At 39.0% G+C, this 27,571-nt stretch overlaps 2 protein-coding genes across 6 annotated transcripts; one reads left to right on the top strand and one right to left on the bottom strand.

Annotated features, from left to right (window-relative positions):
- Positions 1-227: 227 nt before the first annotated feature.
- Positions 228-18,661, top strand: syt14b (synaptotagmin XIVb). 5 transcript variants are annotated; one of them, XM_082146680.1, is made up of 9 exons: positions 228-285; positions 2,525-2,572; positions 4,247-4,396; positions 9,870-10,019; positions 10,112-10,326; positions 12,459-12,896; positions 13,006-13,186; positions 13,335-13,391; positions 16,522-18,661. In XM_082146680.1, the coding sequence occupies exons 1-9, from the start codon at positions 273-275 to the stop codon at positions 16,836-16,838; spliced, it is 1,569 nt and encodes a 522-aa protein (XP_082002806.1). In that variant the 5' UTR covers positions 228-272; the 3' UTR covers positions 16,839-18,661. The 5 variants fall into 5 exon arrangements, with proteins under 5 accessions (XP_082002806.1, XP_082002807.1, XP_082002808.1 ...); XM_082146681.1 differs by lacking the exon at positions 2,525-2,572 and having other exon boundaries at positions 237-285; XM_082146678.1 differs by lacking the exons at positions 228-285; positions 2,525-2,572 and adding an exon at positions 5,344-6,344 and having other exon boundaries at positions 4,346-4,396.
- A 130-nt stretch (positions 18,662-18,791) lies between these two features.
- kcnk5b (potassium channel, subfamily K, member 5b) lies at positions 18,792-27,504 on the bottom strand. Its single transcript, XM_082146714.1, has 5 exons — positions 27,202-27,504; positions 24,744-24,855; positions 23,253-23,419; positions 22,988-23,156; positions 18,792-21,315 (listed from the first exon to the last, which is right to left on the bottom strand). Exons 1-5 carry the CDS (start codon positions 27,385-27,387, stop codon positions 20,588-20,590), a joined length of 1,362 nt encoding a protein of 453 aa, XP_082002840.1. The 5' UTR covers positions 27,388-27,504; the 3' UTR covers positions 18,792-20,587.
- Positions 27,505-27,571: the final 67 nt, after the last annotated feature.

Raw genomic sequence — 27,571 nt, 5'->3', positions numbered from 1 at the left:
ACGTGGCACAACATAATCTAGGCTACATATCCTGAACGACCTCTCATAGCCTACCTTATGAATCCCAGCCTTGATGAAATTCGGGATAGCAATTTTAAGGGTTAAAATCACGTATACATAGCTTTTTATGGTTACAATTGCACGTTGGGACTTTTTCCAGTGTATGTTTGTGTCATGCGTGCTGCAGCATGCATCACTGTCCCACTACACGGATTCTCTCCTCTCCTCCTCTCACATCTAACCACCCCTCATCACGTCCCATTCACAGCATCATGGCGTTTGAGGGTGAGTATCATCACTGACCAGCGTGGCTAGAGTACACCGTGATCTTTATGGCTAACAACATGTAACAGGGTCAGTCTGAACGTAGGCTACTTTGCCCGAGACGTTTATAGGAATGTTAAACGTAAGCGATTTATTTTTAAGTGTAAGTTTAAATATATTTTGACGTGGCCATAGCTGGTTTTGTGCTACTGCACCATTGCGGACAGACATATGGAGTAACGTTAGCGCTTCTGAAATGACAGCTAAGGGTAGAACACAATAACGTGTTTTTAATGAAGTGGTTAAAGTATTAATTTATAGCGTGCTTAATTTTTTGTCTGTTTGTTTTTTCGTTATGATGTCGTCGCGTTATAAAGCGACAGTGTTTATAACAGCATGTGAGCGAGGTCTCCATCTGTTGTGTAGTTCATGTCTTTGACCAGCCAGGTGGCCACGTAAAGTTAGATTAGTAATGCTACAAGATGGCTTACTTACTGATACATTGTACTCTTCTGTGAGTTTTGACATATTAGTAAACAAGAAAAATGTGTAAAAATAAATAAATAAATACCTAGGATGTTGACATAATTGTATAAAATAATAATATAAATAATAATATAATAGCTTTATTTTACAAAATGCACTGTGGTAGCCTAATAATATGGTTGGCTACTCTGATATATAAAACTGCTGAAATATTATTATTAATTTTTTTGGGGTGTTTTAGTAGTTTATTTTGAACATGTAAAAAAAAATATATATATATATTTTAAATAAAACAAATATATACAGACATGCATACATATATACAATTAAAATTAAAATAACAGATAAATAAGGTCATGTACTTCTCAGCCCAATCTTCCAAAATTAATGTAAGTAATTCAAATAGAAATTCCCATGTTCAAAAAGGAGTAGGAAGAAGTTCATAACAAACTTTTCAGGTCCTACCCCCTTTCTCTGTTTTTATCCTTTAGTTAAATACAAAACTATTTGATGCCTCTCTTATACATACATCTTTACATACACCATATATCTACCTACCTACTGTTCACATAAACCCATGCATTCACATAGATACAGATGCATACATACACACATGCATACACACACACAAACTTTTTTATTTTTATTATTTTTATTTTTTTACTCCAATTCCAAGAAGGGAAAAAAACAACAACAATAACTTAGCCAGCCTAGATGGTACCTCTTTGTATTTAGTGTGTTTATGGTGGGAAAAAACAATAACTTAGCCTACATGGTCAGATAAAATAAAACAAATTTCAAAAAATCTCAAGACACCAATTAACTTGCATATGGGCTTGAAAATTAGAAGTGGAAATGCCTGAGATTATGAAGTAAAGAAACTAGCAGTAAGGCAAAATTGCCCTTAAAAATATATTTTTGTCATGTCTGACTATTTCTTCGAAGGAACACAAAATTAGTCTTTTTACATTTTTAATTCAAAATGTTTAATTACTTAAACTTCTCAAGTATAAAATCAAAAGTATTTTTTAACATCACTGAACAAAAATTTATACCAACAAAACTCATTTTTAATCAAGTAGATATAGCTTTTTAAGGTATCAATTGCACATTACCACTTTATACGGTGTGGTAGGCCTACAACGTTCAGTCACCGTTCATTTTCATTGCATTGAAAAGACAGACAATGGCATTCTTCAAAAAATTTACTGTTGTGTTTTCAAAGAAATAACAAAGTCATACAAAGTCGACAAGTTTAGAATAACATGAGGTGATTAAATGATCAGAAAAAAAACTTTTTGATTCAGTGATTCATTTTTGGGTGAATTATTGCTTTAAGAATAGTATGTGACAATATTAATGGAAAGAAAATGGAATAGCTTGAGCCAGAAAGGTGTAGTACAGCACACTGTACAAAATGATGCTCCTTCGAGAGAGAGAGAGTGTGTGTGTGTGTGTGTGTGTGTGTGTGTGTGTGTGTGTGTGTGTGTGTGTGTGTGTGTGTGTGTGTGTGTGTGTGTGTGTGTGTGTGTGTGTGTGTGTGTGTGTGTGTGTGTGTGTGTGTGTGTACGTGTGTAAGTAAGTGAGATATGCATCTTCATTAATCAAAATGTCACGGCAACATCTACTTATTTTGAACGGTGTCACTGCAGTGTGCATCTAGAATATGAATTGTAAAGTCAGTGACATAAATATATAGCTATGACGTCAAAGAGTCAATAGGCTTTTTCGTGATCACAAGTGCTATCTTAAAAGAGGTGTATCCTGTCCTCAGGTGGAGGGCGGAGCTGTGGTGTTCATGAACTCATCTGCGCTAGACGAGGTGAGAGCATCTTCCTGTTACATGATAACATGCACCAATTGTGCCTGACTTGTAATGCTTTATACTTTTAAATATATCAAATATAAGTAAATAGTTTGTGCCCCTTCACCTCCCTTGTCCCATACTTCTATCAATTATGAATGACCTATCAAGTTTGGTGAACAAAAACAAGCGTCATTATTAATTCATGGCGAAGGATTATGTTACGAGCCGGAAGACCTATGTGTAAACAACACAATTTCTACTACTTAGTCCCTGATATTTAAATAATCATGTCTTTATCTCTGTCTATAACTGCCACAGAGCAAAGAGGAAGATTTTGTTACATAAGAGTTGGCAGCAGTGAAAGATTAAGGGTGAAATGTCAAATATTGAGCGTTGAGGCCTTATGGGATTTTAGTTCATTTGGATTAGCAAAATTGCATTTGGTTGCATTGTCACAAATGGGGTAACTCACAGATCTGAGAAGTATACTGTTAAGTACATGTACAAAGATATTTGTTCTTGACATGTACAGTATAAAATGCTATTCAGTGCTATTCTAAATGCTATTCACTACAAACACTGCTTTATAATCTAAACTTGGTGGTGTTTCAAATTATATTTCTGTCTATCTATGGTTCAATTAGCATAAGGACATGTGTTTTGCCACTTATATCCCTGTCAATCCAGTTCCAGTTTCTTTGAATGTAGGGTAGGTTCCAATGGAAGGTCCAATAGTATTGTGTGCACAAAGTGTCAAGGGGCATCCGATTACCTTAGACTAGTGAATTATTCAGCACTGGGAGAGATAGATTGAAGACAGGAGCTATAGATTCACTCACTGTAAGGGATAGAAGGCAAAACCTTTTAAATATCATGGCTTAACTGGTCTATGCGGAATAAGGAGCATTGGAAGAGGATATATAAAGGTATTGTTATCCACAAACTGACTGAACAGCGGGATCATTGGATTTAAGACACATTGATGGACTCCTGCTACCTGCAAACTGTGGTAATATTTGCTGGAGTGTTGAGTGCTTTTACAGTTTTGCTGATCGCAATGCACTGTTAGTTTTAAATAAACTGCGACTAATGTATTTCATGGTCTGTTGAAGAAGCAGAGAAAGTCTGTGCTTTACTCTCATGTTTCTACTCTAAATAGGAGGTTCACTAAAGGTTTATATGCAAATATTCTTATCTTGCAAAATAGAAGCATCTTTATTTGTGTTCATAACTTTTGGTCCCCACAATTTTTTTTTTTTTCGGTCTATACTTTGCTCTTGTAAAGAGTGACTTGTGTATGACTTATAAGTGAGTTGCAGTTGTATAGGTTTAATGGTTGTTAAAAACTTGCTCTCAGTGATCTTATGCAATTTTTTGAAAACTTGTCTGAAAGTTTAGTAAACATCTCTAAAATGCTTATGTCTTGTCATCTGTCCATGTTAATACAAATAACGGTAATTGAGCAATGGCAGTGTGATTTGTCCCATATTGACATTGAGAACGTAACTTTTCCTTTAAGAAAATTATACCAAGGTTTGTTGCCCTGTCATCACAGTAGCATCCATCACCATCTACATTGCTTATCTGTTATCTGGGTAGATCAAGTTCTCAGCTCTTGACCTTTACTTTCTCAGCTTTTGTCCTCCAACCCTATGCTTTCTCTTTCTCTGTTTCTCTTTTCTCCTTTAGTATCTCCTGAACTGCTAGGTGTCCTGTCCTCCATTGCTTTCTTCATGGCCGTGATCGCTCTGTTTTTTCTTTACCTCAGCAGCAAGCTGTCAGTGGAGAGCCCAAGCAGTGATTTGCCACATTTTGAGGGTTTTAACAAGGATTTGCAAGGTAAATATTTGGAGAGTTGTCAATGTGTTCACTATTCAGTTATATATATGGCTGTGTATCAAATTTGAAGGCCTGGGTATACTTAAATATACTTAACAAATAAATACAAAACCCGTGGAAAATGAAAGAAAATAAGTTGACAAAAAGATTGAATCCAATATTTGGTCATAATATTTCAATGAGAGATTTATAAGCAATTCTTTTGCAGGCTGGTCATTTTTGGAACACCACAAGTGTGACTTTGTGCAATTTTGTACAAGATAAAAGCATTTCAAAACAAACCTCCTGGTTAAACATTAAAGCACAGTAGTGTGATAAATTGTACAGAATATTTAAAAAAATTATTCAATATTGCCAAAATTTTGGTCAGATCCAAAAAGAAATACAAAACCTGTGCTAGTTGAAGGAAAACAAGTTAACAAAAAGATTACATCTAATAATTGGTGTTAATATATAGAGTAATGAAAAGTAATTATAAGTAATGTATAAGTAATTGTGAACACCAATGTGGGGGAGGGGTGGGCACAAAAAAAAAAAATCTCACATTTTTGGCGGGAAGTAGTTATTCACTGGGTAAGTAAAGTCAGTAAGTTTTAGTCTAATGCGATAACGTTAACTAGCATTTTCGGGGAAAAGAAAATCCTCTCCGGGTCAAAATTACTCTAACACAATCTGAGGGTTAAATGAGCAGTCTTTTCTAGCATTTCTAGCCATCAAAGTCCATTTAAAATGATTTTAAATTAAATTTATTTCTAATTTTCAAAAGTATCGAAAGCAAATTGATCTGTGAGCAGGTTGCCCTTATAGGCAGCCTATATCAAGTTAGCTCACTAGGTTTTAAAACACCTGTATGTCCTGTATATCCTTTTTCCTTAAATATGAGATGCTTACAAACAAAATGTTACTGATGAAACTGAAGATTAATGTTCAGGCTGACTCTTCAACAGAATTTGCGGTCAGTTAGCAGACACATACCAAAGGCACAAAGCAATGGCATTTTTCAAGAACTTCCAACAGAGTCTCCCTTCCGTCAGTTCCCTTCTGGACTCTGTCTCAAACACTGTCTCGACTGCTGTGGACGATTTGTCCTCTGCAGTGAGTGACGTCACCTACACTGTCAGTGACCAACTAACGGAGCAGGTAAATACAATCATCAATAAAGTACAGACTGAAGAGGATGAACAGGAGGCTGAAGGGTCTACTGACGAAGTCCAAAAGGACAGGAAAAAAGGCAAGCTGAAGCGGCAGGAGACAGAAGCTAATGCTGCGGACATTGATGGAGAAGGTCGAAAGAGCCGAAAATCAAAAAAGAACTCTATGTGGACTATTGAAATAGATGAAGAGGAAATCCAGAGAGAGAAAAAAAGACAAGAGGAAGCAAGAAAAGCTGAGGATGATGAGTGGGAGTGGTGTTACGCCCCTGCTAAAGGATGGTATCGTAAAAGGAGGGACCCAAACCAGCCACAAAGCTCATCTCAGAGCACAGACAACCAGACAGGGAACAGTGACCAAGCATCACAAAATGTAGAGTCTGCCGCTCAGGATGAAAGTAACTCCTTGTCCGGCAAACACAAAAATGAAGGTGACAACCACAATGAAAATGCTAATGGGATGCACCCATATGATAGTCTGGAAGAACAGGACTCTCAGGAAATGTCTGCTGATCCTGTTACATCAGCATCAAAGTATGAAAAGAATGGAGAGCACAATAGTGTTGAGGGAGATGATTGTTCTGAAAGATGTGAGAAAACGACACAATCTAAAGGCAGACGAAAAGATGGAAATGAAGAAGATGAAGACAAAGCATCATGTGAAGAAGGTAAAACATCAAAACAAAAGAAGAAAGGACAAGTCTATAGTGATGAAGAACAGGAGGCGGGCACTCAGGAATCAAAGTCAAAGAGCTCAAAGTCAAAATCAAAGGCAAAGAAGGACAAAGAGGGTAGAGGTGAGACTGTATGCTGGACTTGCTGTGCTGCTGTGCTCTTCTGGTTTTGTATCACTGGTTCTCTTTGGTTTCTCATTGCACCCCTTGATTGACACATACAAATGGATAGTGTTTTATAGGTTTTAAAACTTTTCTCTTCATAATATTTTCTGTTTTACTCCTGATGAGGGCTGTGTTTCTCAAAAGCTTTGTATGCTAAAGTAGATTGTTGAACCATTGGCACCAATGGTCTCTGCAATTAACTTTTGACACAATGCTTTTGAGAATCACAGCCCTGGGCTGTCACAAGGGGAGGACAACCTGGAAAATTGTCTCGTGGCCAGGGTGGCCAAGTAGGGACTATTGCAGTGGTCCCAAACCCTGGTCCCAGAGTCCTCCCAACAGTACACATTTTGGATTATCACCCTTTTCTAACACACTGGCTGCATCTGAAATCGCATACATCCCTACTACTAGGCGAAAAACAGTATGTGACAAAAGAAGTTTGTCCGAATTCACAGTACTCATAAAAGAGTAGGCAAAAAGAACCCGAGTGACCTACTACTTGCGGTGAGATTCTGAAGTGCGCATACGATGGACACTTTACTATCCCATGAGAGGATTTGTCAATGGCAGTGAAGTGGCGCACCTGATGCTGGAAGGTCACATGAAAATGACAGCATGGTGAATGTAGTATGTCCGGCTTACATGTTTTCAAAACAAGCACCTACTCAAGAAATATGCGATTTCAGACGCAGCCATTCATTTCGGGTCGTGGAGTCTCTACTAATCATCTAATGAGTTGGTTCAGGTGTGTTTGATTAGGGAGACAAAATGTGCAGAGCTTTGGGTCTCCAGGACCAGGATTGAAAACCACTGGCCTAGTCCACGGGTGTTCAATCTTGTACCTGGAGATCTACCTTCCTGAAAATTTGACCTCCAATCTTATGCCTGCTACAGACTGTGCGATTTCGGCAACCCTATAAGAGCATTACAAATCACACTGTACGTCATGGATCTAATAAACTTGGGTATGACATGTATGTAGACTACGATGATGACACATATTGAATAGATGGGCCCTGTCATACATCCGGTGCAATGCGGCGCCAGGCGTGACGCAACAGTTTTTTTGCTTGTTTCAGCCCGAAGCAGTTATCATTTTCACCTCCTGCGCCACGTTGTTTAAATAGCAAATGCATTTGCGCCCATTTGTGCGCCCATGGACTGCTGGTTTGAAAATGAGGTGTGTTCATGCGCATGGTTGGCGCATTGCTATTTTGAGGCAACTGAAATAGACTGCGCCATTGACCAACTGAAACCTGGTCTAAAGTCAATGGCGCAGTATTTTTTTTTATTTAAAGGGCGCATTAGTAATATGCGCCTATAGGCGGGTGCACAACTCGCGTACACTCTGCTTATTACACACTCAGGGCACACAAAACTTATTACTCACGCGCAGCAGAACACAAACAAATATTACAAATAAAAGTATTATCTTGTAAAATAGTATTATTATTGTGTACATAAGGTGGAATCCGGCTTGTCCCGTCGATGGTCTGCTTATGTGCTTTAACCTCGTGCAATAGCAGATCCGTTTCCTCGCTAGAGAAGCGTCTTTCCGCTTGCAAATTCCGCCATGTAAATAGCAATCCGCCGTGGCGCGAGAGCAACTCGCGGGAATGGGAGATGAGACTCTGATTGGTTTATTGCAGGTTACACCCAAAACACACCCATTACTCATTAAGAGAATAGGGACAACCCTTTTAGACCATGCGCCGGGCGCGCCAACCATTTTTCCTGTCATTAAAGTAGCAAAAGTGGATTCGGACACGCCCTAAGTGCACTTGCGCGTGCGCTTTAGACCATGCGCTTAGATCGTTAAAATAGGGCCCATAGGCTACGACGCAAGTTAGTACAGAAGAATAAAAGTCATCAGAGCAAGATGAATCGCACTTTGGCAATTGTGGTTTTTATGTGCACTGAAAAAAGAGGAGGAAGCAAAAGATGAGAATAGGGACGTGGTCATGGCTAAGGAAAAGGAGCTTGAGGTAAGTAGTTTTAAGTTTTAGCGCCATGTTGCTTTGATCAATACGCCATTTCATGTTGCATTTTTAATGGCTAGTCAGTAGATGCTAAATCATGCTAAATTTCTGACACTCTCAGAAAATTATTGCAGGCTATCTTTGGTCGCAAGACCGTGACAACGGCCGGCTTTGAATCTCTCTCACTGTACGACGTAGGAGCCAAAACCACAGAAATCGCCACGATTGGTCATCTTCCATCTGGGACAGCCCAAAACCATACAATATGTACCAGGCATTAATCAAATACACGTGAAACAACAAATTAAGATCTTTATGGATACTTGATAACTACAAATATGTGTGTTGATGCAGGCTTGGAACTGAACTCATATGGTGCGTCTCAATCAGCTCCCGAGGTCGTGAATCAGTATATCCGTCCTTCGGATGAGACGTTAAACCGAGGTCATTAAAAATCCTCGCCATCCTAGCCAAATTTTCCCCTTGGCCTCTGTCCATCATGGCCTCTTAATCATCCCCGTATACTGATTGGCTTCATCACTGTCTCCTCTCAACCAGTAAGCTGGTGTGTGGTGGGCGTTCTGGCGCAATATGGCTGCCGTCGCATCATCCAAGTGGATGCTGCACATTGGTGGTGGTTGAGGAGATTCCTCCTTCCATGTAAAGCGCTTTGAGTACCCAGAAAAGCGCTGTATAAATGTAACAAATTATTATTTATTATTATTATATTGTGTACATGAATCCGGGCACTGATAAGGACCCTGGTTCACCACACATTGGGACAGTTATTACTCAATTTCCAGCGACATGATTACAGACAACATAAACGTGCAATGTTGTAGAACATTTTTATGCTTCGCGCTTCAGTAATGTGACCTAATTTCCGGTAAGGGAGCATAGTGAGCATCGATGCTCCTTGATTTTTGCAGTACATTATGGGATTTTTTTAGGGGGCAAACGTTTCCAGTGCACTGGAACGATTTTGCGATTGAGATAGCCCTTATAATGGCCGACTCCCTGATCAGTGCCCTGACTACTGAACTATGGAGCTGATTTAGACGCACCCATGAAAATGATATCCCAGGCCTGGTGAAATTGTAGTGATTGCCCTCCCTTTACTGATGTTTTCCTTTTTATAGGTGAAGAGTGTAATGTGTTCACTGTAAAATACTTGCATATCCCAATTTGACGATGACTTTAAATGAGACATTTATTGGTTGTCTTCTAGCTTAAAAAGTTGTGGCAGTTTTGTGGCAGGACTACCTGTTTCCTCAAACAATGGAACTGTACTTGGGGTGTGGAGTAGGAGGGAAACCTGTTTGGAAACAATCATTACTTTTGTGTTTGGTGCCAATAGTTTTGTTTGTAACATGGGAATGGGTTATAAATTACAAGAGGGTGAGAAATTAACAATGACTCTCTCCTTTTGCATACCACTGATGTGCAAAAAGTTTACATTAGGGTATTTTGACTGTAGATCAAGTTCTCTGTTCTTTCTTAGACGGGGGTTGTCCAGATAAAGGATCATCTGAGAGTGAGGACGAAACACCAAAAAAACACAAAGACTCATCCTCTCACCAGCATAGAAGTGGGTGGAAAAACAGGGATGCTGAAAATGAGGATTGCAGCAGTGAAGCCTCAGCTGAGCAGGGTAAATATTGTACACTGTCTGAATGATGAAATAATCTGAATTATGCTGCAATCAGGATGTAATCATTTTTGCATTTCTGTCTCACTAACCAGTTAAAAGGAAAAAAGGTTCAAGTTCCCTGAATGAACTCCAGCCTCCACCATACCTGGACAAAGACGATCTCAAGTGTGGCTCAAGGGGCCGCAGTGATTCGGCAGAGGGCAGTGGAAGTGAGGGCAGTGAAGACCCTGAGGACACAGAGAGTTACCTGAATAAGGGCTATGAGGAGGACGCACCCAGTGACAGCACAGCCGTTTTGGGCCCGGAGGTGAGCCCCTCGTCCCGTCGTTTCCGATGTGTTCTTCTATGAGAATCCTGGCCCCACCCTCCGATGCTCTTATTCACCAATGAAACTATCAAAATCCTCACACAGTGTTGTTATGTCTCCAAGAGAGCTGTTCACTTCAGTATATGTTGTGACAAATATTTGCATGTTTTTTAAAGTTTTTTTTTTAGTTTTTTCACCAATCCCTTGTTTTTTGACATGAGATTCGTTTTTTTTTTTATCCATTTTCTTTTCTTTGAGTAATATTGTATTCATCCACGATAATACTTATGCAATGCCAAACTGATAATCTAAGACACCTGGGGCCGGTTGCATAAACTGCTAAGACTATTCTTACAAGGTAGTCATCAAGACTGTTCATAACCATCAAGTCAGGTACATAAAAATGTAGATTGGTCTACTTTGAAACTGTAAAGTAAGACTGATTACCCCTAACTAAGTGCTAGTGTCGTCCTAGTTCTTACGACACAATCTTAACATAATGGCTATGTTTATGCAACTGGCCCCTGTCATCCATTTCTCCATGTTTTTTTGTTTTTTTACATTTCCGTCTGTTTGAATTCCCATTCACTAGTGTACTCTCTTTTAGAGACCATTGTAACAGTAACATTTTCAGCTGTTTATTAAAATATCACTTCATTGTCACATGAATGAGTCATATCACTGATGGTTTTAATTGTGAGGAGCAAGGACGACAGTTCATGGATTCTCTGGCTGTGGCAGGTTTGGTTCATTCTGGCCACATTTGGTAAGTTTGCCTTTGAGTTTGCTTGTGATTGGAGACACTGAAAGCCTGAATGTAGATATAGACATCTTGTACATAAAACCAGGCTACTTCAGGCTACTCCAAAGATCAGACTGCTTGATTGATTTTTGGAGATAAAGTTTCATAGTATTCTGTACTGTAACTCTCAGAACTCAAAACTTACTTCCAGTCCAAAAAGAGCATTTATTGAAACTAATGCCCTGTTTACAGCTGGTGGTACATTAGGATACGTTTTGGTCGATCGTATCACAATTTGACGACGCTAAATACAGGTGTAAACGGGGTCTAAAACGTGTTGAGCTTGTCCACTTTCGACCACTTCCAGAGGTAGTTGAAAACGCATTTGGCCGGATTGCTTTTGTAGTGTAAACACTCATGTGGTCCAATGCCACAAAAGCCAACAGCCACAAAAGCCAACAGCCACAAAAGACTGTCTACTCTGCGCCTACTGAGCTAATGCGTAAACGTTATGGGAAACATGGTAGCCAGACTGAACTTACATTTTTTCGGCTAAAGATCCAAGTTTGGTTGGAAGACGAAAAACGTACCAAGCCCAATGTTCTCTCACCATTCCTGATTTCTAACACACACTCACAGTGTTTGTCGTGATCTTGTGGCTGTCAGAGCATAAACTAAAACTGCTGCTCTCCGTGTGTTTTTCCGTCGTCTCCGGGCGCATTCATATTATGTAAATTGCGCTAGCTTATTTTGTCCATTAGATCGAAAGGTCTGAAAAAAACCATACCTGTATCCACCCATAGACCCTCCCCTTAAAGAAATCAGGACAGAAGAGGTTGAAAGTGGACAAAAGAGACGGATTAAAACACAAGGTGTAAACAGGGCCTATGCTGCTAAAACAGCATGTTTCAAATTTCCACAACTTTCTGATGTCAAATGAATACAATTCAAAACATGACCATCCACATATCAATGATGACTTTTCACTGTTTAGAAACGGTCCGTGATCAATTTAATATTGTAAGAGTAAAATGGAAAGTTACGTTAGCTTTTTACTTTTCATGGATGTGTGTAGCATTTGCCACCATTCTAACCTTCATTCTTAACAAGATTTCGGATCATTTATGCCCATTCATAACGGTTTCAGTAGCACATTACAGTGTGGATTGTTGATATGCAGTCACAATGATTTATAAACATATTGTTTACATAGATGTATTTCTAAGAGTAAGCAGGAGAGTGGAAAAATGATCATGAACAAAATTATATACAGTAACTTGCCGTGTCACCAACACAGGCACCCTCAAGAATTTTGAGCTGTTCATTTTTTTTTTACATGCACATCCATTTCCCCCATCAAACATGACCCGTCTTTCCCTTTCTCTGACAGGATAGCTTAATCCCACCCCTTCCAGAAACATATGAACCAGAGGCATTGGGGAAATATGGAACACTGGATGTGGCCTTCGAATACAACCCTGGTGAACAACGGCTTGCGGTGACAGTGACCGCTGCCACAGATATTCCAACACTTAAGAGCACTGGAAACATTTCCTGGCAGGTCCACCTGGTTTTACTACCCACCAAAAAGCAGAGAGCCAAAACAGGAGTGCAGAAGGGACCCTGTCCCGTCTTCACAGAAACATTTCGGTTCTCGTGTGTGGAGCAGGAGGCCTTGGGGGACTATGCAGTCCGGTTTCGTCTCTACAGTGTGCGGCGCATGAAAAAGGAGAAGGTCCTAGGGGAGAAGGTGTTCTACTTAACCAAACTCAATATGCAGGGCAAGCTGGCTCTTCCTGTCACTCTGGAGCCTGGCACCTCAGTTCCTGTAAGCAGTGTTTGTGTGCATGCAGGATACATTTTCCGTAGCCAATCAGGTTTCAGAGTCATAACAATCCATTTTATAATGGTAATCCTGTAATGTCACTGTTCTTCAGGGCTGTGGATCAGTGGTGAGCGTCTCTCGGAGTGCGGGAGCTCTGTCGCACCGCTCAACTGGAGAATCCTCCACTCCGGAGCTTCTGCTGGGTCTCCTCTACAACTCCACCACAGGGAGACTGTCCGCCGAGGTTATTAAGGGCAACCATTTTAAAAACTCTGCCACCGATAAACTGCCAAGTAAGAAATGCACCTGCATAATCTGTTTCATGCATGTGCAGTCTTAATGTTTTTTACTTTTTCTGCTCTGCTTGTAAATTGAACTGCTCTCTTTTTATCTGTCACTGTATTTTCTATCATATTCCTTTTTCTGTGTCCTGTCCTGTAGTTGGCCTGTTTTGTTGTGTAAAACACTTCATTAGTGGGCAACTGTATATCATGAGAGGTAAGTTTATTGCCATGTCAAAATGTCAAAACCACCCATTTAACAGATTCTCCGCCTTTACCTGCTGTGCTCAACTGCCTCAGCATTTGACTTTCAGTAAAGTTTCATCTAGCTGTGTCCTGTAGTTCTTGTAGAATATACACTGCCAGGATATTCCAGGATGATAATGTCAAGAATCATCTGGCTCAAATTGTCACCTCTAAGGGGCTGTTTACATGACTCCTTTTTCAACTAAAATCGTAAAACCTTTTTTGCGTTTTGGCCATTCGTTTACACGACAACAGCGTTTTGGGTGCCTGAAAATGCACACTTTTGAAAACGGGTTTCAAAGTGCAAGTTTTTGAAAACAGTATCCGTGTAAAACAACAAAAACGCGAATCTCTGAAGATGATGATGTCGTGCACATGCGTATTACATGTTCAGTCTATAGTGTTTCATTGTCATCTAATGGCCTGGCAGCAGAATACAGCGTTTTTAGTCGTTTTCTTGGATCCATGTGAATGGGTCTGTACGCGGAAAACTCAAAGGAAAAACTTTGAAAATTGAAAGTCTTTGGGATGTGCTAGAGGAGACTTTACAGAGTGCTGGACTTTTTTGTCACATACTGTTTTTCGCCTACTATATAGAAGAGAAGTATGCAATTTTGGATGTAGCCTATGCCTTCCTGTGGCTCTAGCTCTAGAATAATTGCTCACATGGCATTTATGGCTCAGTTGATTGGCTCAAAACAATCAGGCTATAGAACTGAGTGCCAATGAGTAAAGATGGCAAATTTCTACTTGCATACTTCTGCGAGATCCCAAGCAATTGCCATGGGAATGTTAACTGTTAGCTTTCTCTTGGTTTTTCAGCAATCTAATTACTGAACTCACACTCAGATTTCTACTTTACTCAAAAGAGAAAGACATTTGTGAGATTTATAGAAACAACTAAAGTGTAATTTCTCAGGACACCTATTTCAGTGATATCACTTGATAAAGGCATGAGGAATATTTATAATTCACCCATTAGTGAATCATAATTTATATATAAATTCTACTGGTACTAACTGTAATGCAGCGGTGATGTCAAAGTAATCATCTTGCTAACTTCATTACCCCCAAAAAATGCATAATGATTTAATATTCAGACATTTAAACACAGCTTTGCCTCACATTCGTTGATCAGTTTTTCAACAACACAAATGTTAAAGACCCCCTGTGTTAAACGTAAAGTTTTTAATGTTGTTTATTCAGGGGTTGGACAATGAAACTGAAACTGGTTTTAGACCACAGTGATTTATTAGTATGATATAGGGCCTCCTTTTGAAGCCAAACTGCATCAATTCGTCTTGGGAATGACAGATACATGTCCTACACAATGGCATGAGGGATTTTGAGCATTCCTCTTCCAGAAAATTGGCCAGGTCACTATGTGATGCTGGTTGAGGAAAACGTTTTCTGACACGCTCCTCCAAAATACCCCAAAGTGGCTCAAAAATATTTAGATGTGGTGACTGTGCATGCCATGGGAGTTGTTGTTGCCAGAATGGTTCGGTAGTCCTTGGCAGTGACAGTAGGGAATGCCATGATATTGCAGCCCAAACCATCACTGATCCACCCCTGTGCTTCACTCTGGGCAGCAACAGTCCGGGTGTTAAGCCTCTTTGGGACTTCTCCACACCGTAACTCTCCTGGATGTGGAAAAGACAGTGAAGGTGGACTCATCAGAGAACAATACATGTTTCACATTGTCCACAGCCCAAGATTTATACTGTTGGCACCAATGAAACCTGACTTTTGGCATTGGCACGAGTGACCAAAGGCTTGGCTATTGCAGCCCAACCATGAATATTGACCCCTTGAAGCTCCCGACGAACAGTTTTGGTGTAAACAGAAGAGCTGAGGTGCTCATTTAATTCTGCAGTGATTTGGACAGCTGTGGTTTTATGTTTTTGGATTAAATCTAGGTTAGTACCTAGAGATCCCTTTCAGATAGCTTCCTCTTGCGTCCACAGTTACTGTTGTTGGATGTGGTTCTTCCTTCATGGATGTATGCTGACATTACCCTACATACTGTGGTGCTCGGTACACCACGAAGACCTGCTGTCCTGGTCACAGATGAGCCAGTGAGACCCGCACCAACAATTTGTCCTCTTTTGAGCTTTTGAAACCTTCAACACTATATTGGCCAGTTGTTTCAATTTCATTGTCCAACCCCTGTATGTCTATGTGGAGTTTTTAATGTGCTTTAAAACAAAACCATGTGGAAATTCATCAGTAAACACCGTTGCTGAGTATTTTCTCCTTAAAACTGCAGTGTACCAAAAACATTCTTAAAAAAACGCCAATCCCTTTCTAAGTTGTTCAAAGCGTTTCTAAGGATGCTGGTTTTTAGAAAGCAGCTGTCTGACCCTGAGATGGTGAACAGGAACATGGTTTGTATAACAGTAGCATCACATTATTAGCTGTTTAATAACGTAGTCATGCCAAGGCTAATCATATCAATTACCGTAATGTATCCGGCGTTGTAGAGAGTCATACATAAAACGCATTCTGATACATTAACTTGTAGATGAATTTGTATAATTCGCTCTTCCTCTTCTTCTTCGGAATCATTTTCTGGTTCAAACATATATGGCTGAATTAAACCAATTATTTCCACTTGCCATTGTGTAGCGTTTACTACAGTTGAGCGAGTAGATCAGGTAGTCCGAGCTGGTGTGATTGACTGGAGGCGGGAACTAATTTTGCCATGTGTCAAGATTTGCCATTTGCTATAATCTGTTATAATATATAGTTTAGAGTGTACGCAAATTATGATTCACCTAATATCTCCATGTTATGAGTAGCATACTATCATCATACCTTTTCTATTTCTGCAGTATGTATATTGTGCATAGCATGAAAATAAAATGGGTGATAAAGTCATGTGATAAACATTGTGATAATATAGCATACTACTGTAATATTTATCATGTTATACTGCCAACTGTTTCACTTTAAAATAGTATGCAGAATACTGCACAGTATTTAGTAAATAGTTAGCTAGTATTTTTTTCTGAAAATAGCCCATTTGTTTGACTTGTTGCATGAGATCAACATCACCACCAGGTGGTGCTAACTCACTGTTTCCCTTCCCATTCCATCAGACACTTATGTGAAGCTTACAATGGTGGACTCCAAAGGGAAAGAGATGTCCAAATGTAAGACCTCAGTCTGCCATGGCCAGCCCAACCCAAGCTACAAAGAGACATTTGTCTTCCAGGTGGCACTATTCCAGTTATCTGAGGTCACCCTGCAGGTGTCGGTGTACAGTCGGCGGAGCAGCATGAAGAGGAGAGAGCGGGTGGGTTGGGTCGCTCTGGGCCTCAACAGCACCACAGAGGAACAAGAGGAGCACTGGACCCAGATGAAAGAGACAGAGGGACAGCAAGTCTGCCAGTGGCACACGCTCCTTAATCCATAGGGGGAAGCAGTGAAATGTGTTTTTTTTTGGTCATCTGTACAGTACAGGGGTGTCCAATCATGCTCCTGGAGGGCCACTGTCCTGCAAAGTTTAGCTCCAACTGCAATTAAACACACCTGAACCAGCTTATCAAGGTCTTAGTAGGCATTCTAGAAACTTCCAGACAGGTGTGTTGAGGCAAGCTGGAGGTAAACTCTGCAGGACTGAGTTTAGACACCCCTGGCTTTAGTAGGATTTAGTATGAGTAAATATTAATGGATTTATTCATACTAAATTGAATATTCAATCCTAATTTATTCCTTCATGTCATTCCAAACCCCACAAAGGGAGAACATTTAAAGAATGTTAATTCTCTTCCATGCAATTTCAATTAGGCTATTCAATTGGAACTTGTCAAGCTTCAAAAAGGACACTTTGTGTATTAGTTAGACATAATCATTCAGTTGATGTCAAGATTATCAACTTAAATTGCAATCTGTTCATCACAGAAAAAAAGCTATCTTTAGGCTTCAGAAAACTGGCAATTTAGTACAAAAATCAAGTAGCCTACTTTTTATGATACTTTTTTTGTGTGTCATTTTTGGAGTTTGACACGCCTTATTTAATCAACTTTAATGAAGTCATACAGGGTTTAGAATGGCATGGATGCAAGTAAATTATTACAGAACGTTTGATTTTTGAGTGAACTATTCCGAAAGAAGTGGGTGACGTGGCAGTCACGTTAACGAAATGTCAGCGAAATTGTGCGGGCAAAGTAGATCTATCATTCATTGTCAATGCATGAAACACTGCTTAGTAGTCACTTCTAAAACAAGCAGCTTTATCTCGGTTAATGCAGTAAATTTAGCATCTGATGCAAAATCATGAATCCGATGCAAAATCCACGTGGGGGAATTTTCAAGTCATGGGCTCTACAAGCTAAATTCCCAATCGCGTTGATTACTACTAGAATGACTATTTCGTCCATGGAATTTCTCCTAAACGTAAATGCGACTGCACCTTAATTTGAACTGTACAGGAATCCTCCATGTTGGAGGTGCTGTTGACCACTTAGTGATTGAGACTGTATTCCTCAGGATAGCAGTAATGGAGCTGCTGTTTTTTTTTTGCAGTGTTGAGAAAAGTGACCGACTGAAAAAAAAAAAGACGCCTTATGAATACTATACAGAACACTGAACTGACCCACTGCCATTGGCTCTGCCATCTGTACCAATTGTTTATTCACATCATAGCATAACTATAACTGTACTGTTGGCAGTTGCATAAGCATTCAAACTACTTGAGGTTTTGCCTTTTTACTTGACTTGCAAATATGCAAATGCAAATATGCACTGCATGGTAACAGCTGAAGTATCAAGAGAATAAATTCATAATAAATATAGGACCAAAGCGCAAGTTCACATACATAATTCTATTTTATGAAGGGATATAAGGACTGTATCATACCAGCAATGTTGCAAAATATTTAACATGAAAATGTACAAAAAGTAGGGCTGCTGAAGACTGTCTAAATGTAACTATTTATAACTGATGCCTAAATGTTACTGATGCAAATCTGAGTAATTTAACTCATTATTTTTGTCATGTTTTCATATTGTGGAAATAAATGCTGCATTATGTATGTTAACGCTGATTCAGGTTCATTTTTAATCTATGAACAATGTAAACATTTAATAAAATCTGAATTTAAAAACACTTATGCAATCATTAGTGATGTTATGAACTTTACTATGCTTGGAAAAACAACTTTACAGTTAACTGATAATGTAATTCAAATACACTTTTATACCTTTTCTTACTGAGAAGATAAATGTTTTTAGAAATGTTGTAAATGCAAATGGGAAGGACTTAACTAAGAAGAACTTAGGTGTTCATCATGCTCAGTCATGCTTAACTCATCACTTCTGACAACAGGCCGGATGAGGTTTGGCAACAGCAAAAAGAGGCATACTGTGAAAAAATACTTTTTTATTATTATTATTATCAAAAGTGGCTTACAAAACAAAACAGAAAATACACAGGATAATCAGAAAGAATGGAAGGCAAAATTCTTGAAAAAAATCCATAGTCAGTCAGGTGGTAAGATCAAGTTACGTCCCATAACATCTTCCATAGACAAATCTTTCATGAGGCGGCAATTTTCTGGAAGCCTGAGTAGGTGCTTCCTCAGTGGGCCCGTGTTTAAACGCATCCAAACAGTTTAACAGACACAGCATTCAAGACAGAAGGTATGCTTAATAATTCAAAATACATTAACTACGTGGCATGCTACGTAGCATTTGCCAAAATGTTCAGTACAATGAAACAACAGTGTGTGTGGAATACTGTATCCCACAATGTAGTGAGATCAATTTGACCTTTCATTTCCAGTTTGACTGGAAATAAACTGGAAGCACAATCAAACGCACAATTCTAACTTTCTTAAATAGTTATTTGATCAGACTCGGAATGTACTACTTGTTTACATAAAACTGGGTAAAACCCTTCTCATAAATGGAAACTGGATAAAACACAGATTTATACATATAATGAGGTCATGTTACAAAAACAGCATTATACTCATACTGCATACTGTTTCACAAACTATTTTTAAAGGGAAGTTCCCGGTTCAATAGATGTCATTTTCTATTCCATCTACGAAATATGGATATTGACAATCTCAGCTTAATATTTAACTGATTCCATCTGACAACACTGTAAAACACTGCAATGGTATCAAAATATTGCTCTGTTTGTTTGAGCATCCCGACACAGCAATATTGGCTAAACCAATGGCGTGACTTCAGGGCAGGGCTATCTGGTTATCCGACCAAGCTACAGGTAGTGTTTGTAAAACCTGCTTGAAAAGTCATCATTTTTCCAATTCCTTTCGTGTCGCTAGTGGTGCAACAATGGCATACGAGCTTAAGTTGTATTAACTTAAAAAAAATTTTAAAAAAGAGTGCATTATTCCGTATATACTGCACAGTTAGCAGTGCGCTAGTATTTTCCATTTCAAACATAGCCAAAGATTTGTCCTGGCAGTCATTTTGTTAACATAAATCCAGAGAAAGAATGAAAAACCCATGGTTAAAACCACAGTACCACACCCAAACTGTCCAATGTCTGTGAAGGTCCAGGGCATGGAAGGAAATCGGTTTCATTTCCTCTGCCAACCCTCATATCCTTATCTTGGTTACAGACTGTCTGCAAGACTATGCGTGTTACCTGAATGTTTTTCAATACTGTGAAAAGCGATGAATAATTTTGCAGCTTGATTTCGCAAGAGGATGCACCTGTCTGCATATCAAAGCAACATTCTTGGGGTCTTGAAGTTACTCTTTTTAGCTCGTCTAGTATCAGCTCATTCATAATGACCTTCACATCTGAAAATTCATGATTTAAAGCAGAGCTGAATTGTTTTGAAAACATTGTAGACCAGTCTATCTGCAACCTTGTAGATCAGTCTTTGCTTTAGTCTTTTAGACCTAGTAGATCAGTCTTCTTCAACCAATGCCTTTTCTTTTCCCCAATAGTCTACCGAAACTTTAGACACTGAGAATCTTGATCCCCTACTACTGATTTAAGACACTCTAGATCAGTCTTTCTTTCAGTCTTTTAGACCTTGTAGATCAGTCTTCTTCAACCAATGCTTTTTTTCTTTAACAAATAGTACTTTACACATTAGACACTGAGAATCTTGATCCCCTACTACTGATTTAAAGCAGAGCTGAATTTGTTTTTGAAGACATCGTAGATCGGTCTCTTCTTCAACCAATGCTTTTTCTCTTTCCTACTAAATGGTCTTCTGAGACTTTGGTTACTGAGAATCTTGAACCCCTATTACTGGTAGTAACGGTAGGGCTTTGAACAGGGCTCTGAAAGATTGATGGGTCAGATTTTCTGGTTTCCCATGAACAGAGTCCAGGCTTCTCAGCTCTCTTAATTCCCTTTCTATCAATCTTAGGGTCTTTTTGGTCTCTGTGGTGCTCTTTCAGTAGTGCCTGTTCCTCTTGGTTGTTGTTGAGGCCATGCGTTAACTCTCCAGAAATGTCCATGCGCATGTTCGCACTGACGCTGAACCGCCGTTTCAGTCGAGGAGAGTGATCGAGTGGGATGATCAGGCCCTGCAGTAGGTCACTGCAGCTCTTGGACCGTGCCAGTTCCTCCTCCTGCTTCTTTTTCCTTCTCTCGGCTGCTCCAATAGCTCGGATGACATCGGTGTAGTCTTCAACTTTCTCAGACATGAACTCAAAGATGTCGATGGCGCCATTGAGACGCGGCAGCTTCTGGGCTTTTTTTACTTCTTTTTTTTCCGGTACGTCATCAATGGGCAGCTTGTGGCGTCTCAGCCTCCTTTTCTTCAGCACTTTATGAGCCTCAACCACCATATGCACATTCCAGCTGAAGAACAGTGACAACCAGGCAAGACCCAGGCAGATCCATAGCTGCACAAAGAATCTGTAGAGATTCGGGTAGTCGTTTTCTGGGTTCACACCTATACAGGAACAAAAGTGAATTTCCTTTATTCAAAACATACACCTATATAGAGCTATTTTTACACCACATAGAAGCTGTTTTTAAGAAGCATATGTTTATACAGAATCACAAATTGCAGGAAACAATGTATGGTGTATGGTGGACAGAAAGAAGATGCCCAGAAGAACCCAAGATTTGCGCTACATCTCAGATTGATAGTGGGCCATGTACTTTTTTTTAAGGTACTCTCCACTGGGCTCAAAGAGTAGGCTATACCAGGGGTTTTCTAACTTTTTAATGCCAAAGACCCAATTCAGCATTTGCACACTATGCAGATGTTTGCTCATAGAAAACAGCACGCGAGTGCCGAATTGAGTTATCTTTCGCATATTCTTGCGCTTGAATGATTTAAAAATAACATTAAAATGCGCGCACAGGAATCAATAAGCAGAACTGAACATTTTATTTTATATAAGCATCTGGAATCGAAGAGTAGCATTTACTGTGAATCGAAACTAAAAACACAGTGCTGTTACAGTTCTCATGAAACATGCACCCCATCAGACTATATATTTATATAATTACCTCACAACTGTTGCGATTTGATGATTGCACTAAATCATGATCACATTATCACCACCATGCATTGTCAAAATGCAAAAAAAAATTAAAATAAAAAATTACCAGGCAACTGGCGAGTAACACCGTTTCAACCGACTTTTACTCGCATTTGGCGCTTTGAACACTGGCTAACATGCTGCTAATAGTGTCCTGCAGCTTGTGTAGCAATCTGTGCAAGTGTGCATGATATAAATGTATTACAAAACCTTACATGTTGCAGTTTGAGTAATTGTTTAAAGGGATAGTTCACTTTGAAATTCATTTTTGGTATGTTTTAGCTTACCTCAAGGGCATCCAAGATGTAGGTGTCTTTTTTTCTGCAGTAGTTTCAATTTTGATATTTTTAGGTCAAACCGTTCTTGTCTGTCAGTCATATAATGCAGGTCTATGGTCACGGTCTCAAAACACAAGCACAGAGTCCAAATTAAAACAATTCCCCGTCGTCCAAATTAAACAATTCCCCATCGTAAGTACACATTGATGGCCTAAGACACGAAACGAGCAGTTTGTGGGAGAAAACGAACAGTATTTATATCGTTTTTACCTCTTATACGCAGACATGTCCGAGTGATCTGATCTGACGTGTACGCAGACTGGTGCATAGATATATACACTAGATGTCGCCTTAAAGACATTCGTTCCAATGAACTGCCGTAGACAAGGCGACATCTAGTGTGTATATATCTATGCACCAGTCTGCGTACACGTCAGATCAGATCACTCGGACATGTCTGCGTATAAGAGGTAAAAACGATATAAATACTGTTCGTTTTCTCACACAAACCGCTCGTTTCGTGTCTTAGGCCATCAATGTGTACTTACGACGGGGAATTGTTTTAATTTGGACTCTGTGCTTGTGTTTTGAGACCGTGACCATAGACCTGCATTATATGACTGACAGACAAGAACGGTTTGACCTAAAAATATCAAAATTGAAACTACTGCGGAAAAAAAGACACCTACATCTTGGATGCCCTTGAGGTAAGCTAAAACATACCAAAAATTAATTTCAAAGTGAACTATCCCTTTAAGACCATTTCACGATAGCAAAAATGTACAAATCTACATACCTGCTACATAGTCACCGAAACCAACAGTCGTCACGGTGGTAAAAGAGAAATACAGGCCTTCCAAGTAAGTCCATTTCTCAATGGCCATGAACACAAAGGCTGGAATGATCAAGTGAACCAGGAAACCCCATAAAAGGAATACAATAGTGCAGATGAACTGTACTTTTTTCTGTAGTGAAGGAGAAAACGTGAACAGGGAAATAAATGGTAAAAGCATTGTTTTTCTCTTTAGACAAGTGAAAGGCTCTGATCATGATATTCTTACCACAGTGAGGCCTCTGTGGATGAGCACCTGACTCAGACGCTTTGCCCTGCCGGCAAAGAAAGTACCCAGCTCACTTATCCAGGTGAGGCAAAGAGGAATGCCACAGAGTCCATACAGGATACAGAACAAACGGCCTCCAGTTGTCTTCGGAGCAACATTACCGTAACCTGAAATCATTGAGTAGACAAGTCCATGTTCAATATTTGTTTTCTGTCATTATATTAGGAGATCTGGGAACCATTATTGTACTTACAAATCCAAGTGACACTCGACTCAATCAAATACTAATAATAATACTTTGACACCGAAAACTAAAGACTTACTATTTTTACTCAACAAATCGTTCTTTTAAGGATGAATTAACCCAGCTTATTCAGGATTAAATCAACGTTACTGTTTAAAAGGAATTTTCTGGAGTTGATTCTGAATGGTGGTTTAACTCGCTGTTAAATTAGGGACACATCAAACCACTGCCAAAGAACCAGTGGCGGCTCGTCAGGGGAGGCAAAGGAGGCCCAGCCCCAGCCTACCCAAAATTCTGAGGTGAAAATGGGAGAAGGACAATTTAATGTTAATAAAATTCCCAGTTATTAATTTTATGTCTCAGAATGTGTATTTCTTGTTTGTAATTTCACCACTGTAAGTGTAACAACCGGGAGCCTCTGAAAACCTCGAAACGCGAGTCTGAGGGGATAGAGAAAGGGAGGAGGACATTTTAAAATAGAGGAGGCACACACAATTTTAGCGGTCCGATTTGTTTAACTGCTTTAAAATGGCTTTTTTGGTCACTTGCAGACAGAATATTTAAAGAAAACGACACATACATCAAGACAATGTAAATATAAGTTCACCCACTTAGTCCTAGCCTATCATTTGAAGAAAAAATCCATCCTTCTTTTAAATGTCTGTGTTAAAAGGGCACGTTTGGCCTTTAGTGAAGCTGATTGCTGTATAGCCTATATCCAATTTAGGCATGGAGTCTTCCTTCATTTTTATTTTGTAACTGTTGTTTGAATGGTAGTTTAGTAAATTTGTTTGCGATCAAATATTCTATATCTCTACTCTCCATAGTTACAGCAGCGGAAGCAGTTCAAACTAATATCACGTAATTTACATCTTGTCGATGATTGGTTGATATACCAAGGGAGGCTAGCCTCCTCTGCCATGTTACTTTTCTCAACACTCCTAATCGCTGTAAGCGAAATACTCGGTGGTGATTGGCTAACTTTTTTTTACCAGTGGAGGCACAAGTCACCGGCTATGGATTTGAAATGCATAGCCGCAAATTTGTATATATTTTATATATATATATATATATAAAAACGTACTAGTATTGAATTGGTACAGACAGATACACAAGGCTACAGTATCGATAAAAATGGTATCGATAAAAGCTCTGATAAAAAGTGGAATCGAGCTATCCCTAGCTCTAACTTAGCCAGCAATAAGTCAGTAAAGACAGTCAAAACATGTCTCTATAGGAATATCTACCTATGGTAGTGATGACTGTGGCAGCAAAAATAACTGCATTCTCCCAGCTCCAGTTGTTGAATTGTTTCTCTGTTGTTACAGTCACACCTCTTCCAGCTGCCTCGGCCACAACCTGATGTTGAAACATTAAACAAAATATTAACTACAATATATAACAATAAATACAAATGCCAAATGAGTATACTGCAAACAGAGTCTGAAACTAGAAGAGAAATACACAATGTTTGTATGTAAACAATGGGGATGAAAGAAGAATTCTTCACCTTTGCAAACTATAATCAGATGCAGCTTTAGGGTTTATTTCATTTGTTGCAAACATTAGTAGCAATAGAAACCTGCTTTAACTCGGAGTAAAAAGGTAACTGACTTAATTCTATAAGACTTAATGTCACAACTGTGACTAAATTTAAATTGTATTTCACAATTGCAACTTCATTTCTTATTTTACACCTCATCTTACAGTTAACCGTTTTATTTTTTACTCAAGAGACGGAAACGGGCTTCCATACGTCAGACAGTCAAAACAACAGGAAAAGAGGAAGAGCGTTTAGCGTTTGTGGAGATATCAACAAAATAAAGCCTTGTCTTCATATACACTAACAAGAGTCAGCCTATCTCTGCAGACAGTAAACATGGCTATTATTTAAATGCCTAAATTAGTGGCTAAGCAAACAAACACACCCTACCCAAAATGACTAAAAGAGTAGGACATCCTACAGTCTTGATCTCATTCTGATTTTATGTGTCACTGAAACAACTCATATGTACTTTTCTTATTCCTTTAAATACAACAAAAACAACTTATATTTAGCATCTTCCAGCTCACTTACTTGAACAACAGTAGATTACATTCAGATAAAGGTTCTTTATTGGCATCTAAGGTTCCATTGCACAACTTGTTCTTTATATAGGAATAAGGTTCTTTAGATTGTTAAAATGTTAAGAACTTTTTGCTGAAAGGTTCTTTGGGGAAACAAAAAATGATCACTGCAAAAACCCTCATGGAACCTTTAACATCACCTCAGTATTGTAGTATGAAAACCTGAGGAACAGGTTTTATTTTGCCACATCATGTTACATCACGCCCAAGAAACATATGATGGCGTTTAAAAAAAAAAAGTATAATCATTTTAGCACTATGGTGAAATTTAACAATCAGCTAATTCAATATCAAACAATTAGAGCCTTAGAGATTCCAAATGACAAATGTTATAGTACTTAAAATGTTAAGTCTCATATGAAAACATATACAATCCCAAAACAAACTGAAAACAAACCAAAAAAACATATTTATCCTAAAAGTTGTGATCAGTGTAGATATGACACAGCATATGCCATTACTGCCCGTATCAATACTGTAAATCAAATACTAAAAGTTGTGAAACAAGCATCTGCACTAATGTACATAGGAATGACATTTACTCAATACTATAGCCTGCATACTTACTGGTGTTCTTCATAAAATGTTCTTATAGTAGCCTATGACTGAATTTAAACTAGTTCATCTTTTCAGTAATTTTGTAGCGTCTGCAATGGAATTGACTGGTTCTTCTCTGTTGCAGTGTATCATGTTCTCTGGTGACAAATTAAACATCTGTGGTTACCAAATGAAATGAGCAGGCAATTATCCCGTTCCAAACATGTCATTTAGATGTTAATTGATACTACACAAAAGTGCATAATAAACCTTGGTTTATTAATTAACTATTAGCTACTATCTGCTGGATTAAATGATAGTCAAATGAACCAGAATGAGATGTAAAAGAAAATAGTTAACTGTATTATGATACATTTAACCTATGTTATGGAACTTAATGTTAAAACTTAGGCTACTAGGTGATTTTGTCTTATAATTAATTTGGTTGGAGGGAAATAGTACTAAGATTAGACCTAGAAGTTTTGAATAGTAACTAACAAACTGTATCAAAGCGAAACAATCATAAATGTACAAACTAGCTTTGTTTTCATATTCGCTCCACAAAGCACGTGGGCGCGCGCTATCTCCTGGTACTTTGTTGCGCCTGAACGAGTGTGCTTTGCATGACTGGCAAAGGCACATTCCTAAGAATGACTTCGCCACTTTTATTGCCCATGGGGGGGAAAGTCCACAAACATGAAACAATAGCGCTTCAGTCTTTTTAAGATCGCGAACCCCGTCACCTCCAGAGATTTGACACGTTTACGACAAAGTTTCGCGCGCCCATACTTGGATGAAGGTTCTGTTGCCCATGCGTATGCGTAACAAAACCAGGTAAAAAAAAGGTTGAAAACGCTCTTTTAACTCACATTAAGTTCAGACGAGACTGTCTTAAGTCGCTTGTGCTTGAGAAACACCATAGCAACGGTTATGTTTTACGTCGGCAATAATCGACGCTTGATAAACATTTTGAAAACTTTCTGAAATGTTTACCTAACCACCAAACCTTGCCTAAATTTGTGGAATCAAAAATCAGCTTACCTTAATGATCTCATCCAGAGTAGACTTATTTAAACAAGGATATTCCTTTAATAAATTGGCCGTTTTAGTTTGATAATCTTCTAAAGCTGAATTCAAATTCGGCTCTTCGAGAATTTGAAATATCGCGGCTCCGATGGACAAGTAGAAAATGATGACTGAGGTCAAAATAGGTCCTTTGTCTGCCATAATATTGGAGTAGCCTACTTGTTTTTCTCTGCTCAGTTACATCCAAGCAAACACTGTTGAAGTCTCCCAAGTTTCTGGTGATGTGTTACTTAAACGTAATGATGCGGGTGAGGAGGAAGTGGATTTCGGAACCACGCCTGCAAGTGTGAACGCGAGGAGTGTCAGCCTGTCCGGATTTGCTAGA

This window comes from Leuciscus leuciscus (assembly GCF_965113295.1).
Source record: "Leuciscus leuciscus genome assembly, chromosome: 19".
NCBI classification, from domain to species: domain Eukaryota; kingdom Metazoa; phylum Chordata; class Actinopteri; order Cypriniformes; family Leuciscidae; genus Leuciscus; species Leuciscus leuciscus.
The sequence above is the reverse complement of the archived record's forward strand: the minus strand, read 5'-3'. Positions and strand labels throughout refer to the sequence as shown.

Coding starts and splice junctions, on each gene's coding strand:
- syt14b (XM_082146678.1), top strand. CDS start 5,387: ATGGCATTTTTCAAGAACTTCCAACAGAGTCTCCCTTCCGTCAGTTCC. Junction 12,897..13,005: donor AGCCTGGCACCTCAGTTCCT/GTAAGCAGTGTT, acceptor ACTGTTCTTCAG/GGCTGTGGATCAGTGGTGAG. Junction 13,392..16,521: donor GCAACTGTATATCATGAGAG/GTAAGTTTATTG, acceptor CCATTCCATCAG/ACACTTATGTGAAGCTTACA.
- kcnk5b (XM_082146714.1), bottom strand. CDS start 27,387: ATGGCAGACAAAGGACCTATTTTGACCTCAGTCATCATTTTCTACTTG. Junction 24,856..27,201: donor CTCTGGATGAGATCATTAAG/GTAAGCTGATTT, acceptor TTTCAACATCAG/GTTGTGGCCGAGGCAGCTGG. Junction 23,420..24,743: donor CACAGTCATCACTACCATAG/GTAGATATTCCT, acceptor CAATGATTTCAG/GTTACGGTAATGTTGCTCCG.